The sequence below is a fragment of the Limtongia smithiae genome (genome assembly GCF_038497785.1).
Source record: "Limtongia smithiae strain NRRL Y-17922 unplaced genomic scaffold V1518scaffold_1, whole genome shotgun sequence".
Taxonomy (NCBI): Eukaryota; Fungi; Ascomycota; class Lipomycetes; order Lipomycetales; family Lipomycetaceae; genus Limtongia; species Limtongia smithiae.
In genome coordinates this window covers 828,522-845,522 of record NW_027117622.1, presented here as the reverse complement: position 1 = coordinate 845,522, position 17,001 = coordinate 828,522, and the positions used below count along the sequence as shown (strand labels likewise).

The 17,001-nt window shown below is 47.7% G+C and overlaps 2 protein-coding genes across 2 annotated transcripts; one reads left to right on the top strand and one right to left on the bottom strand.

The window, feature by feature from the left end:
* Positions 1 to 3,527: 3,527 nt before the first annotated feature.
* Positions 3,528 to 5,003, top strand: V1518DRAFT_19287 (P-loop containing nucleoside triphosphate hydrolase protein). The gene is made up of 2 exons (XM_066900874.1): positions 3,528 to 4,293; positions 4,347 to 5,003. The coding sequence occupies exons 1-2, from the start codon at positions 3,907 to 3,909 to the stop codon at positions 4,893 to 4,895; spliced, it is 936 nt and encodes a 311-aa protein (XP_066761979.1). The 5' UTR covers positions 3,528 to 3,906; the 3' UTR covers positions 4,896 to 5,003.
* A 2,531-nt stretch (positions 5,004 to 7,534) lies between these two features.
* Positions 7,535 to 9,351, bottom strand: V1518DRAFT_408954 (uncharacterized protein). The gene is made up of 2 exons (XM_066902251.1): positions 9,018 to 9,351; positions 7,535 to 8,948 (listed from the first exon to the last, which is right to left on the bottom strand). Exons 1-2 carry the CDS (start codon positions 9,148 to 9,150, stop codon positions 7,876 to 7,878), a joined length of 1,206 nt encoding a protein of 401 aa, XP_066761978.1. The 5' UTR covers positions 9,151 to 9,351; the 3' UTR covers positions 7,535 to 7,875.
* Positions 9,352 to 17,001: the final 7,650 nt, after the last annotated feature.

Below are 17,001 nucleotides of genomic sequence, written 5' to 3'. Positions count from 1 at the left end.
CATCATTCTCACTCTTGATGTCTACCCTAGCTACTGTCTCTCTTGCTGCGGATATGAAAATGACATGGATTAGAGTTGCAGGCGCGCCGCTTCGGCTGCAGCTGAAGGCCCCCACGCTCAACAGCTGATGAATGGTTACGTATGATTCAGACTAATAGTGCATGTGCATGCCCATTTGCCGGCACACAGAACAAGGAATCTCACAAAATCCGCGAAGTACGATGCTATTGTCGTCGACAATGTTATCTCAACTGGTAGAGGTGACGGGTGTAAAAGTGTGCTTGAGATAAGGACTTTAGAGCCGTAGATTAGCTCAAACTGAATATACAGCTTTCATTCTCCATACTCGCTAGCGTTGTAGCAGAGGCTTCAGTACCGTTTGTTACCTTGCCTTAGTCTTGGATCGGCACGGCGCGAATAACCGATTAGTTGAAATTTGAAAGTCTACATCACAACGCAAACTACGATATAAGCTCCAGAATTCCAATAGCTGGCTGTCACTCGTGAATGCACGCACAATCGATCCGATTTTTATTCTGCTCTCCGCGCTTCATTCTGCTTGATACAGCGATCACACATGGTCTGAGTCTATTGTAATGATTTGCGAAGTAGTCTTAGCTGAACTGCTAAAATAGCCAACCTGCATATCTAACTAATTTCAGAAATAAAGATGATTGATTCAGTCTTATAGCTAAGCCGAGGCGCCACGTGTGACGGAACGGCGCTAAAATCTAAGTTTTGACACTCGCCCAGCCTTGAATATAATCCCTTAACTTGTACACAGGAGAGACAAGCGCAGGTAATAGGAGATACTACCTGTGGATATGTATCGCACAAACTCTGCTGCGAAGTGCCTGTCTAATCGAGGCTAGCTGAGTTTTGATCATCCAGCTCGACTGTAGCTGCATCTAAAGATGTGGCAGCTACAGTATGGATGGCGCTCTGTCGCCACTACTACAATTCAAATTAAATTACCTTCGTCGGTGCCCTGTTATCCGAGGTCCGGAATTCGGAACACGCGTCACCTTAATTTTTAACGATGGTTGCTCTGCAGCGGAGAGGCCGGGGCCACAGCAGAAATTAATCACCGTGCAATTTGCCTTGCAGCGTGTGCTTTGATTCTTATTTGTTCAAAAGTTCTGGATCCTAAAGCACGGCGTTAGACTCTTGGTCAGAGCAGCAGTCTAACTAGTTAGTCAGTGTCATTCTTATGTTTTTTTAGTTGTTCAGTTAACAATATGATGCATGATCTATTGGCCATGGCTCGGAGACGTAGCCGCTAATTAGTTATGTGGTCTACTACGCTACACCTGCTGTCTAGCAGAATGATGCAGAGTTACAGTTCTGTGTCCCCACTCTTGGCAAAGAATTCAGCCGTCGAACTACGCCCGATTGTGAAGCGATCACCGCTGTCCAGACTGATGAGTGGATCCGATTTCTGTTTCAGAGTTTTAGCTTTCGACAACATGAAAGATTACTTGCGTGCGCGCTCTAAATTGCAAATTTGTAAGGCGTGGTCCAACTTTGCTCCCGGTGTCGATGCGCTGATCGAGAAGGGGATTTTGCGGTATAACTGGAACCGAGAAGACTCTAAAGTAGGACCACATACTGAGGAGATATAGTCGGCAAAGTCACGTCCTACCGCCGCTCGCATCGTTGGCTCAAGCCTGAAGAATCGCGACGAGTTTGTAGCCCACTATAGCCGTCAGAAACAGTGGATTGCATTTATGTGTGACATGAAGCGGAGTCTACTCTGACAATGGCGGCAGTCGACAAGTAACAGTTAACATGAGTCAATCTCGGAACTTGACTAACAACAGGAATTGTGGAGCCAGGAATTGAGAAAGTGAAAATTAGGACCTAAAAATTCGTGACTCGTGCAAGAGCAGTGTATAGCACATAGTTTAGTCTGCTCGTCGACAGATCAAACATGGCCAGCTATCTGATGATGCCTGGCTACAGAAGATATATTTACCTTTATTTTTATTCAGAATTGACTAGGCTGGTAAAAATTCAAGAGTCGACTGATAATGTAAGACGCTCGCTAAATTGGTTTTGCAAATTCACCACTTCTGCAGCAGCTGATCAATGACGTTCGCGACCGAACTACAGATAGTGATGCCAGACACGAATTTTGAGGAATATATTTCTGCCCATGGTGCAAATCAAATCTGTTGGATTTGCGGATGCTGAACTGTGACGGCAACTACACGACTACGTGTTAGGAATAGCTCAAAATTCAGAAGCGTTGATATAGAACATTTAGGATGAGGATATCAAACTTGTACCCTCCACGATTTAATAGTTCTTACATTCACTGTGCAGTAACACAACTATCTAGGGGATATCTTCACGAACTAGAGGGGGGTTTGTCGGTACTCGGTAGCACAGAAGGGGGATCAACACGTTGCGCGTCTAGAGTGGCGGAGACCTTCGTAAGATATGACGTAATACGCAGTATAATACACCTGCGCTCGCCTAAAAGCACTCTTGAGCATAATCGTCGCACTCTTTGGCGGTAGTGCAGGTCAGGGTAACAAGGAGCTAATTAAAGCGAGAATTGACGGTTAAACACCGCAAATGTCCAAGCAGTTGTGCTCTCCTCGCGAACGGATTCATCGCCCCAACTGTGAGGTCTTTGACGCGCTACGCGTTAGAAGCCCTAACCCGGAAACTCCTTCATTCCCGACTGCCGCTTCTTCTCGGCTTAGCTTCATAACACAACCGAAGATCGTCCACACCTGACTGTGAAAAGGCAATCGGCCACTATAACATCAATCCAGGAATTTTATCATTCACCCGCAGAGATATCTGTGCACCGGCTAGAATTTTGCGCAGTATCGCATTACTTTGACATACAGAGGCGACTCCACCACACCCCTGCGCAGATTCAACAGATCAGACCCAACAATGGCAGACAATGAAGAAGAGCTTCTTGACTATTCCGACAACGAGGAAATCGCACCCGTCGCTCCCAGTACCGCCCCTGCTCCATTAAATGGTGACGCAGTCAAGGAATCCGAAACTGGCGACAAAAAGGGCTCGTATGTCGGTATCCACTCTACTGGGTTTCGAGACTTTCTCTTGAAGCCAGAGCTTTTACGAGCAATTGTCGATTGCGGTTTTGAACATCCATCTGAGGGTTAGTTGCACATCTCTTATTCATCGTGATCTGTCGAACAACAACGGGGCTCTTCCTCTGCCAGCGAGAACTCGTGCTGCGCTCCTCGTCTCTTCGCCAAAGAAAGTACACTTGTCAATGCCACACGAATATGTGATCGCTTCTTGCCAGATATTCGACCGCAATAATGAAATATGTTGGTTTCACGGGATGACAATGCTTGATACGACTATGAAAGATATTCCAACTCAGTCAAATGTATATGTTGAGGCAGCGTTAGTGTCCAGTTTCATTTGCATTTGTTGTACCGATATGATTTCATAACGTGGAAATATGCCGAGGTGTTGATGCAAGAGAACTTCTATGTGTACTTTACTGTATCTGGTGCTGTACCTTCGAAGTCTACGGGGGCTGTATTCTGGCTATCGTTTGAATGGGTTTCCACTGTGCGAACTGCTGTCGGCTGGCATGGACTTCCGAAGATGAATGTTTAACCTTATTCCCCGGCTGTGCACTCTGCGTCGCAGTCGCAGCGTGGTAGTGTCTTGTTTGGCATCTGGCAACCTTTCTTTGGCGAAGCGCGGCATCGACAGACTCGATCCAACACATTACGCAAACATATTCTAATTTTTGATTCAATAGTTCAGCAAGTGTGTATTCCGCAATCGATTCTTGGTACAGATGTCCTATGCCAAGCGAAGTCAGGACTCGGCAAAACCGCGGTTTTTGTTCTCTCCACTCTTCAGCAACTCGATCCTGTCGATAATGAGGTGTCAGTGGTGGTCATGTGCCACACTCGCGAACTTGCATTCCAGATCCGTAACGAGTACCGTCGTTTCTCCAAGTACATGCCAGAAGTTCGCACTTCCGTGTTCTACGGAGGTACGCCAATCAGCAAGGATATGGAGGTGATCCGAAACAAGGAAACAAGCCCTCACATTGTCGTTGCGACGCCCGGTCGTTTGAATGCGTTGGTTCGCGACAAGTATCTGCGCCTGAACAACGTGAAGGTGTTTGTTCTTGATGAGTGCGACAAGATGTTGGACACGCCGGACATGCGACGAGATGTGCAGGAGATCTTTCGTGCTACACCCCACCAAAAGCAGGTGATGATGTTTTCAGCCACTCTTAGCAAGGAGATTCGACCGATTTGCAAGAAGTTCATGCAAAATGTGAGTTAATTGGCACAATGCTTGTGATGACTCAGCAACACTAACAAGATTAGCCTCTTGAAATCTACGTGGACGACGAGACCAAACTGACTCTGCATGGGTTACAGCAGTACTATATGAAACTAGATGAGCGTGAGAAGAACCGCAAACTGAATGACTTGCTGGACACGCTAGAGTTCAACCAGGTGATTATCTTTGTGCGTTCCACTGTGCGGGCGAACCAGCTGAGCAAACTACTTGTGGACTGCAACTTCCCTAGTATTGCAGTACACAGTGGCATGACACAGCAAGAGCGCATTGACCGCTTTCAGTCGTTCAAGGAGTTCCGCGAGCGAATTTGTGTTGCTACGGATGTATTTGGGCGAGGTATCGATATTGAGCGCATCAACCTCGCGATCAACTATGACTTGCCGTCGGATGCGGACTCATACCTTCACAGAGTCGGCCGTGCGGGACGATTTGGAACTAAGGGTCTTGCGATTTCGTTCGTCAGTTCGAAGGAGGATGCTGAGGTGCTTGACAAAATTCAGGAGCGATTTGAGGTGAACATTGCGCCGTTCCCCGAGGAGGGGATTGATCCTTCGACGTACATGAACACTTAGATGCTGACTGACCGCGTGAGAGACGGTACCGTAGGTGCCTGTGCGATATGAGAATGTCGTGTAGTTTTATTTGATTGTTTGTTTGTGCTATTATATCGAAGCAGCTGTGATGGTGCAGTTTTACTAGTTTTTCATAATTATAGGAAAGGAAGTATCTATCAAGACTCTTTTTCGTTTTCGCTATCTTCGAAATATAGCTTCGCTCATGTTGCAAGCTATATGTCGCTGGGTCGATCATGGGAGGGGCGGCCGGCCACCGCCGCTGGTTGCAACGAATTCGATCCGCACATATGTGTCCATCCTCCTGGCTCTAGGTGTACATTGCGCTGAGTCGAACCTGTGCAAGAAGAAGGACGTGAGAGCTGGTGGCGAATAGTATGATGACTATGAAGCGCGACTAATTGTGCCTTGTTTCCCATCTAGAGCAGTGGGAGTGCCGAGTCCGCTACTCCCTGTAATATCCCTCACGTTCATTCTCTTGCTTAGGTACTTGGAAACGTGTTATCGTTCTCTATCGGCGTCCGTGAGAGTTTGGAAGCCGTGATATACTTGAGGTGAAATACGCCTGGTTATAATGCTGTGTCGTGTTAGGAGAGAACTTTCCAAAGCTAGTACGAGTCATATCAGACTAACCCAATAGTCAATGGAGACAACCACTTTTGCATCTGTTAAGACTATGGAGATATTTAGAAAGACGTTTGCGGTGGGAAGGCGCATGTACAAGCGAATTGAAAGCAGGCTTGTCGGTGACTGGTGGGCAATAACTTAGATCACCATTTACCAAAATTTGGCATCTCTGTATGCATTCCTGCAAATGAGTCTATTTCGTTATGTATTACTGCTTCACCAGGCATGAGGAACGAGTTCTACTTCCGACTTGTCGTGTGAGGTCGAGCTGTGTATGCCACAGCCTTTATCAATGACATTCATTATTCCATACTGGGCTATAACTGGCTTGCATGTGAAGAGAGATGCAGAATATACGGGGAAGCGACATGCGCAGTTGGACCATGCGTGAATTGCAACAAAGATGGAACAGTCAGAGGGTTTGTGTCGCCATAGCGTCCTGAACATCAGCTCGGCTTTGTGCAGACGGCGAGACGACTCTCCGAGTATTCATTCTCTGTTGAAGTTACTGTCTGTATCACACGCGTAGACGAAAGAGCGAAGGGACAATGATAGACACAGCGAGGACTGGGACGACAACACCTGTATTCGGACTGCGGGTTGTGATGTCGTACTGGTCAGAACGCATCGCGTAGAGAAACTTGGCCCACCCTGCCATGAATCCCCCGGTCGCCCCACATTATCGCTTACCACTGAAAGTATTCCACTTTTATGTCATTGACCTCTTTGATCTTCGAATGCTCCACCGCCCCACTAATAATTAGTCGGGATAGTACCCCCCCTCCCCCGGTCCTACAGATCTTCCAGAAGAGACGGGACGGGACGTTGGTTGCTCCTGTTACGTTGGGCCGCTGCTTGAGCACTAGCATATAGTATGGTTCAGATGGCATTGGTCAAGACGAACTTGTCATGCTCCGTCTGGGACAACTGCAAAGTTGCGTAATGGCGTCCTTCATGATTCCAAGAAGTCGTAAAACAGCAACGTGCATTTCTGAGATTTAACGTACATCTCTTACGGCGTATGACAAATTTATTACGACAGAGGATCTAATAATAAGTAAATTATGCTCTCTTCCTGCCAAGGTTCGACGCGGGATGTAAGTCCGGATGCGAAGATGGCAGAGTCGTGCTAGCTAATTACAGCCACGACCCTAAGCACGCGATGTGGGTCCGAACAAGAGCTGAAAATACGGAACGCCGCGAGGCAGTACATGCTAACCACAGATTAAAGCCACCCATTTCTTCACGCGGTCAACTGCCATCAATGCCATAACCATACTATTCTGCTAGGCAAACTGACAGCCAAGCAAGCATTTACACACCTAGACAGGTCCGTTGCATGATACGGCTAACTATTACAAATATCTTGCTCGAGAAACACGACAGCTGACAAAATATAATGCCGCTAGTTGAGCCAGAGTACGCGTAAATTGAGAGACTTCAATTTCCAAGTGAAACTCGACGGCAATTAAACCCCGCAGATCAAAGCCCACGAATATGACGATAGTTTTGAAACACGGTTTTTACGCTCGAAGTGAATCGACAAAGCCAAATTCAAGCTTGCCATCTACACGAATCCCGGTATCTCTATATTACTTAATTATTCGGACATTTACACTTTTGGCCGTCGGTGCCGATTGTCGAAGCGAGGCCGCGGCAAGAACATTCGTTCCTGTTCCTCCAAACACGCTGGTGCAAGTCGTCGTTGACGAAGCCTCAGTTCGGAGTCCTCTGCTTCAAGCGCTGGAATAATCCAATCTCGCTAAGAGCATTTCACTAGCAAGCAAGAACCAAGCCAGCGCCTTTCTAGCGCATGTGTTGCTTCTGAGTCGCAGCCGCGAGTCGGATCGGCGATTGAAAAAAGTTTTTACTAGTCAAATGCGTGGTTAGCCCAGCTAGCCCCGAAAGGTGGCTATGCTCGGGTCCATGACTTTCTCCTCACGTGTGACGAATTTGGCCGTCAACCCGTTATGAAGGCTAACAGGCAGACCAAATGAACTCGATAGGGAAGAGTGGAAGACATGCGTATCTGAAATAACGCAAAGTTTAACTATTTTTATGTCTGGCGGTACTTACAAGTTATGGTTAAAAAGCACTCTTATTTGCACAACTCTAGGTAGTCTGCTCGATGAGCAACGCCTTACTATTCCGTTGGCAATTTTCACAGTTAGCCCAGCTGCTCAGACCGACGAGAAGTTATGCAATGCCACCCATAATCAACGAAATCAAATGAGAATTACTGAAAACATCAATCGTACTCCCTAAACGAACCTCATTCCACCTAAAATTACAAAATATCATGAGAAGAAATCACTGCAACGAACGTATCATTCCAAATCCGTATCGCAGGGCATCACTCTTCTGCAGAATTGCTATTTATGCCCTGCTCTAATTTTGCTGAGTCCCTATCCGAGTAAGCGCCAGTCGAATGACTGGAATGCGCGTCGGCTCCAATTGTAGTGGCCGGCCTCCGGCGTCGCTCTGCACGCCAAGCTTGCCGCCGATTTTGAAACCATATCTGCACAGTTCGTGGAGTCATTCCCAGTTCGCGCGCAAGCTCAAGTCGCTGCTCCGTCGTCGGGAAGAGAGTCTGCTGAAGTACTTCCTCCAGTCTGTTCGCTTGGAAAGGAGTGGCGCGCTTTCGCTTCGGCTTCACATGCTGGGTGGCTGCGAGAGCAGCGGATAGTGGCTGCATATTGTACTGCGCGACAGGCTGTAATTGTGGCTGTTGCATGGGATGAACTGCGCCGTGTGTGTATAGATTCGATCCCGCAGTGTAATATGCTTGAGAATACTGACTAGATTGAGATATCATAGTCGGTTGCTGCGGCGGCTGCGGTAGCACATGCTGCTGGCTCGGATGATGTAGCGGAATTTGAGATGACTGCATGACAACGCTTGAGATTGCCGGCGGAGGAGGAGGCTGCTGATGTGGATACTGATAAGTATATGCTGCTGGTGCGGCCGGCTGTCCTGCCATCGAGTACGAGCTGTACTGGTACTGTGCTGTGGGCTGCGACATGTACTGCGACTGCGGCTGACGCACAAGAGCAGGTCCTGGAGCAGCTACTGGCTGCATCTGCTGGGTCGCCTTGGTCCCGGGAAGTGGTTGAGAAGAGTACGCAGATTGCGCCGCATATTGGTATAATGGCTGCGAGTATGCAACATCTGCTACGTAGCCAGGCTGTATGTTGGTCTGCTGCAATTCCACAACTGGGGCTACGGCTGTAGAAGCAGCAAAGGAGTTTCCAACATGAGGTGATGCGGTCGCACGGTGCACTGCTGGAGGAGTCGAGCTGGAACCAGTCATGCTGCGGGCGGGGTACGAAGTAAGAGTCGTGGAGGTAGAATCGGAGGCAGTTGCAGTTGTGTTGTCAAGAAGCGCCTGAATGGATGGTAGGCGGGTAGACGATGCTTCGTCGTCCTCTGCGAGCAGAGAGTTAGCGTACCTGTTCACATCTAGCGTCACCGAATGGCTGTCATGTTATAGCTCACCCCCGTAAGAATATCCAGCCTGGCTATTTTGATCAACCATCTGCTGGTGACTCTGCGGCCGATAGAAGGAGGGATTTGCGGCAGGGGCGTTTAGCGGCGAATGGCGATCTGCCATCTGACCTGCGGCAGACATCGAGGAGGGCGGTCGCAGAGGAGCAAGAAATCTGGCCGCGAGAGAGTGTCTGATTTATATAGTGAGGTAGTGCGCTGGGTGGGGAACGAGAAGGAAGTGGGAGGCCACGAGGCGGATGAGGAAAATAACTGGCAGTGGACGAACCGAGTGGAGCCAAGGTCCAATATACGATGGGAGGCTGTCGGGCAGCGGACAAGCTGGAGGGGGGGCCTTTGAGTTTGGGATGCTACGCTCAGCAAGCGCTCCGCCGCCGGGGAACGTGCTCGAGTCGGACATGCGACGACATGCGCCTATGGCTCCGCGTCCGTGTCGCGTCCATCAATTTCGCGCGACACGGCTTGCGCACGCTCTTGCGCTAGCGCGCTCTTGTCACACCGTCCGCTCCGCCTTCTCCCAACAGCGCCATGCAAGACTCCCGGTCTGAGAGCGCATAGTTCGCCCCACTGGCTGCAACTCGCTCGTTCTTTGCATTTCGCGCTGCGCGCAGTTGCGCAGGCGTTGCCGCCGGCTCGCTGTGTCCCCGACTTCAGGCTCCCTCCGTGGGCGCATGTCGCGCGCTTGCTGCTGAGTCTGCTAGCTCTTTCACGCATTTGGCAGTCACCGGTGACAGCAGCAGTTCTGCAGGCGCCGAAGCAGTGGTACGATAGTCATACTTGGGCTGCCTTCATAGGAGAGATTGCTGGTGAGCTGGCCGTGACAGAGTAAGGCATCTCCGGGTTGCCTCAAAATGGCTGTTTTAGCCTCCAACTATGAATTCATGGTAGCCCCGTCACCTACACAGCCAGGCCGACAGAAGCCTGTCGACGCGCGCCTATATCACGGCGTGAAAACCCCGAAGTTAAACAGAACTGTTGCGAGGTCGCTTATTCGCCCTCCTTGCAGTGGTCCAAAACTAGCGGTGTGGGATTTCTGTGACTGCTGGCATAGCCGCATACCGCATGTTTATGTGCGCGCAGACGCTGAGGCCACCGTGTCCAGATGCTAGTGACATATTTCGTTGCGCTATTACTCGTAATGCGCCCACTCAAATTAAGAACAATTTAATTTCGCATGTTAAAATTGCTGCTCTGCCGTTGTCTGCCATGCGCGTTTGCGCAACCCAGGAGCTATATTTGCCTCATAGTTTCACTCCGCTCGCTGCAATGGTCGCCGTCGTCATGCGGACGCGTGTCTCTGTGCTAGTGCCTATGCCTCCGTGCTAGCCCTCCTAATTTTAGCGTTCCGCATAAGCAGCGCTGAGTAGTGAGCATACACAAGCTCATTTGAAGTTGCGCGAAGAAGAATAGGTTGGATTCTGTAAGCAGGCGACGAACAAACAGCGGACACGAATGCGCCTGGCAAAGCTGCGTTGCCTCAGTCATCAATAATTAATTTTTCACAAGTTAGTTGTAGTGACATGTGATCCTTCGAAATGAAGATCGGCTGCACGACTAATATTTCATCACAGAGATGGAACTGCGCAGAAGACGGAGAGTTCTCATCTCGGCCGCGTCCTAGCTCCTTCGAGCCAAGCGTCGGCCTAACTGCTGAGAGGTTGGAGCCTTGGAGAGACCCAAGTCCCGACGCTAGACAGTGTCGAAAATTTCCAACTGCGCGAACGGCTAGCCGGCGCTCTGACACACCAATATTGATGAATCATAACGGAGGACTAAGTACTCAGGTTCATGCTTCATGGCATTCAGCGTTTCAACTTTCCGCTAAACTGAGCCCTGAAGCCTCAGCTTCCCTGAACGCTTCCCCATGGGCCCACCACTCGCTTAGACGTTACTCCCTCGCGTGAACCGCACACCACAACTCCCACCGCAGGTTATGCAGAGTACATCTCTGATGTAGCGAGCACCAGGCGCAGCTTAGTTTGTTTCAGCCTCGTGTTCGCCGAGTCTTCTGAATCCTCTCCACATAACTGGTTAGTCTAGTTAGTTAGATTTAAATTAAATTGATAGTAGGAAGTTCTCTAACGTTATAGAGTTAGCTGATTGGTTGCTGACAGCCCAAACAAATATCCGGTAGTGACGACCGCTAGTTAGACTTTAAGCTCCTGATCGGACTTGTGCCGCGTTTCAAACATTATGGCGAATTATAGGTTTAGCCGACACGAGCTCTTCGCGACACTAAAAATGTCGAATTTGTACGTCATTTTTGAACTCTACTTCGTTATGCTTCTAAAATCGGTAAGTTACTGAACTTAAGACACAAAAAAGCCTCTACTTATACGTGGAGGCCTGTTTACTGAGCCAATAAACTTGTTGATCTTGTAAGTACTTAGCCATATCTCATTAGTTACCGGCTAGGTTAGTGAGTTTAGAGATTTCTGTTCTCCTTCACAGCAGGTCCAGTTTGAACGAGATGTTGCAAGAAACACGGTTCGAATTGCCAAGTCTAAGTTTATCGCTCTTGACATCTTACTGCAACTATGCCAGCGCTATAGCCATTTAACAAAATTTGTACTGTGTAGGACACACGGCAGTATCCCGGCATTTACAGCTTTTAAACCCTGGCAACACTACGAAAGCCACGTTCGTTTGTGTATGGGGTCAATTCATATCGATCAAATTAAACCGCCTTCAGTTGCCATCTAGCCGTGCTAAGTACTTTCCTCATACTGAACCGTTTTTCCACATTTCACTACTCTCTCATTAATTTCAGCGAACATAAAGTGAGATACGCGAGCTTACTGTGAGCGAGCATGGCTGAAGCAGCATTGATAATTCGGACGTCAGTACGGATTTTGATGCTGTCTTGGGCTGACATACTGAAGAACCGCTCCTTCTCGCTTCGAATGTTCCACTCGGCGCGTACAGGAGCAATTCATCATTGCACCATGACATACCAGCTTGCTCATCTAGCAATAATAGGCTGCTGACTTCTCGAAATCCTACACCATTTTTGGAACCTGAAGAGTTCGATGTAACTTGCTAATCGTTTGATTCTGTTGAGGTATGACGCTGGGGGGGACCTGAACAACGCCAACACTGTTTGCTTATTCACTTGACTAGATCCGACTGGAACGGGGAAGAGAAAAGGTTGCTAAACGTTAATTTATGATAGTTTAAGCTTCCAGCAAAGTCGATTATCGGCGAATGGCGACGCCGATGAATTTGTCTTTTAGCTACTTTATAACAAGACATCTTCGGCATATGAAATCGGCATCATCTGTGGCAGCTTGTTAAAAGTCTCGGACGACATTTGCGGATGGCTTGTCTTACAATAAACTCAAAATATATCTCGGCCGACAAAAGTCAGTTTTGCTGTTCGCTCGGCTCGCTCTGGATGAGAGGACTGAAGGCCAAGTCGCTACAGTCGAACTTTAATTTTGCTGACCAAGAAGAATTCAAGTCACGTCGACAATTTCATTTGCGGCTGGAGTTCAACGCAGCAGTTTTCCAAACTCAGCACTCTCTGCAGCCCACAGCTCTGATTCGATCCTTCGTTAGTGTTTCGTTTATAGAGGTGGATTTGTAATATGCCAAACTAAACTAGCATGGCTCACGGAATCATGTTTTATTAATCGACGGCGAATTGGCCGGTTGGTGCTCAGACCATATCATACTTGCTTGCGGAGATAGCTTCATGTATTACATTTGAATATTGCTTAATAAATGAAACTAGCGTAATGCTCATAACTGATACAGGACAGGTCAGATATTCCTCGTTAGCCTGCATGAACAAACTTCTTGGTTTGCTCCAAAATAGTCTAGACTGATATATAGCACGGGGTGCGGGGTGAAACCTTAAATTTGTGAACTCCATATGGGTGTCTGTTGACACAATTACAAAACTTCTGTGACAGCTCAACCGCATCCCTCATTCAGTCGCTTTTCCATACGTCGTCCCTCGCTATTGTCTACAGACCGCGACATCTATTCCCTTGATTTTCCATCAATTGGTTGTTTCTGGGCGGTTGCTAATATGCAACGACACGCATTCCGAAGACCAACGCTGCCAGCAGACACAGGTCGGCTGAAATTCTCACAGCTCAGCACGTTATTCAACAATGTAACGAACAGTCTCACTGAAGATTAATCCATCTGTAATGGGTCCGTAACAGAGCAGGGTGGCGACACCGAAATATGCCGCTACGCACCGTGCTCGACAGGAAACCTTGGTATAGCTGCTAGCGTCCTTTGCTTTCCAAAAGGTCCTTTATGATACCGAGAGCCCACCGGAGTCTTTTTTTGCAGGTTCTAAAGTTTTGAGCGGACTGCAGAGTTGTTCTTCTGGAATTCTGGTACGACTGAATTTCTCCTGACAGGAGTCAGCAGAAGGCTCACATGATATAACGCACACACGAGAGTCTGATCGACCGACAGAGATCTCAGTGGAGAATTCAAACGAAATTTAAAGTGTCTTGTTTGGTACTGTTAAATCACCGTCATCTTACATATTTGTACTGGGCGAGAATCTCTCGAACAAGTGACACCCAAAAGACTTGGAATTCCGTTCCAATAATCTTCGACATGTGGCGAAAGCTCGACTAATTTGAAGTAACAGCTAGACAGTTGATGCACAACTAATATCTTTTAGCATGTTGAGTTGCATGAATTTGCAATTTCGAGGTACCGCTGATGTCGTACGTGTTCTGTATGAAAATAATCACAATGAACAATACTAAACAGCATCACGGGCTCAGGATCAGAGAGTACAGTATTAGATCGTCATGTAACTCCAAGACAGTCTTGTGGGGAGGCGGAGGCGAAGGCGATATAGGCTTTATTAGCCAAGAAAGTTCAGATTTCGTTTGCAGAATTTTGCTTCCAGCCGATGCTATTATAAAAAGATACCATACGATACCATCAATGCGGTTTGATAACAATCTGTTCTTTGCTAAGAGATCACTGGAAATTGCGACTTGTACTAGAACGGCAGATGCTGGCTGGCAGCGCGGCAGGTCATGAAGAAGGTGGGTGGTAGGAAAGACAATACAATTGTTGCTGTCGGAAGTTAGATCGAGACTAAAGTTTGAATAGACATCAGGACAATTTAGTGAGCGGCCCGCGCTTGATTAGACTTCTCCCATTGGCACATTCATGCCGCAGTGTGTCGCGGACCCATTGCGAGACTTGGAGGGCAACCGCCGAACTTGACGCGGGTGGGTCTACTGTGCCCAGGGTGCTTATCACCATCAAGACAGACAGACACAACCTGACTGTATCACGCTCAAAGAGGTTCGTTTGTCCTCGGAAGCGGGATCGGGAATGTGCGAAGACCATGATATTTCGTTGCGCTATTTTCGCCCAAAGTTGCGTGTACAACTGACATTTACTAAATGTAGAATAGCCCAAATTAATGATTGATATTTTGCGGTGGCGACTATATGCAATTCTGATAGCTCTTAGACTTCGCTATCGCCGGAGCACTATCATCTCACGACCATTCAGCTTGTAGCTACTTGTACATAAGAGTTTGACAAAACCGAACGCACTTTGAGATACAAGATCAGTGAAACTACTGACAAGAGTTTTTATCAAAACTATTGCTGAGAACTGTTAGAGAGAAAACCCAGGTGTAGCTAACAGCGATTTGGCACAATGTATGAAACATATTGTGGCAGTCCGATGACAAGCTGGAAGCAACTTTACCGACGGCATTTGAAAGAAAATATGAAAATAGTGATCTTGACAAAATTTTAGAACTTGCTAGTCTGTATATCACATTCATATATTATTTTACCTAGGTCAAGTTTGCGTGTGATGGACGGACTGCGAAGACACCGGCACAGCAGCCAGTCTGCGAACTCTGCTCTGTGGGTTAGGCTAATTAACCTTCTCCCATGTCGACTGTCGGCGGGACTGCGCGGGCTAGACATTCTGCGGCGATGGCAAACCATCTGAAAAATAAAACTATCTTCTTATCCACTAATAGCATATCGGGTGGAAGCAATTCTTTCGTTGCACAAGACGCCCGCAAAATAATAGCGTTATTTGCTGGATGCGCATCGAAAATACTATTATTTGTTCGGAGCCATAGAGAAGAACACTAGTCGTCCAGCATATCTTCTACAAGAGCATATGTAGATTGTAGACAGATTCTGTTTCCCATATGGCAATATCGGTTTTCTTGATGTGGCCGACACTTAGCGGTTGAAAGGCGCCGACTCGAAACAGCTTGGGCTGATTAAATGCGCGAGACCATGAAATCGCTACATGCCATAATATTAAATAATTCAATTGCTGCATATGATTTCTAAAATTGAATTATATTCCATTCCTTGTACCTACGTAATTTATGAGACGGTTCGTTTGGCTGTTCAGACTTTGCAGTTAGCCGACGTGCGCGTCGGTGATGAGCCCAGAATCAACTGAGGGTCAAATCTGCCAGGGGGACGGACATTTGCGACTGGAAGTTTAGCATTGATTGAGGAAATAAACGCGTAGATTTCGTGACAGATACACTATAATCTGCATAAGCCGTTGTGCTCTTGGGTCGTATTGTCCCCGCCTTCCGCCTACGATACCGCTCGGCCCACAGCGCTTGAATTTTCCTCGTTTGCTCCTCTTTTGGAAATATTTGTTAGATCTTCGGCAGGGATCTTATGGTTGATCAATCTGCTAATACAGGCACGGATTCTCGATCATATCTGACGGGAAAATCATGAACTTTTGGCTTGTATATTATGCCTGATCAAATCAACGTCTGGCGGTTTGTCCGCTCGCCTCCAATCGTTAAACGAATACAACCACGAGAATAATCACGGATTCCGCGGACTATGCGGCTAAATACTTTGGCAGTTACAGGTCAGCTATTGATATTTATCGAGACGAGATACTGCGGCATTGGAATTCTGTGATGAAATCGATGTGTTTGTTTGCGCCGCAGACCAGCAGCTCGGGTAACCCACCCAAATCCAAACAAGCCACGCAATTCCCAACGCGTCTGCAACACAAACTAGAAAACTACCGTGTCTAGTCAACTAGCTGAACAAACCGAGCTAGTTTAGCCGTCGGACATCTCAGTTCGTTTGTGTGGCGCCGTCAAAGGTCTTGTATCCTGTGATTTCGCATGTTCTGTGGACGCCGATATCGGCGAGGTAGGGTTCAGCCAAAGGGGCCTTGGCGGTTATCCGAGACCGGTGGGAGTACCGTTGTGGTTACGTATCAATGACTGGAGTGGCGTGCTTCAGCTTTATCAGATGGCAATAGCTGCAAACCAAGAACGTCAGAACGGCCCGGAACAGAGTTGAGGCTTGAGGGGCTCCAGCAACTTATCAGATCCCCGTGGTGGCGTTTGACTGTTTGCGCAATTTTAAGCTCCGCTATGTGGCGTTCGCGTGAGCCATGTCACAAGCAGAATTTGATCGCGCGATCAATTGCTGGTTCTGGTTCATTACTTCGAAGACAGAACTGAAGCGTTTGTTTACCTCTCTCCCCCGTTTGCTCGACGATATATATCTCAGATCATGAAAATGAAACAAACAAAGGACAAACACATGAGATACATAATTTCTCACAACTTGACAACTGTAGACTGCTATTAAGAACTTTTGTTACGTGTCTGGTTGTGCGGCAGATTTCTCTGCAGCTGATATTTGTTGGGAAGCGGACTGGATGCCATTATCTTCATCCCATTTTTTCCTGTCGTGCCGGGCTTATCAGATGGAACCAAACCACTTCTGGCCATCTCCGGTGTTCATTCGGGTAAACGCATCGCGGCGGCACATCGCATCTGCTAATGCGTGGTGGAATGTGCACCAGAAATTGTCAACGTGCAAAACTACACAGAGAGAGCTTAAACTGGGTTCTATAGTCAGCCCCCTTCCCGTTGACCTTCTAGACAATGATCATAGGTTTAGGTGAGCGCATTTGATAACACGATTTCTAGCGGCGAAATAGTTTTATCGATAAGAGAGTCTCC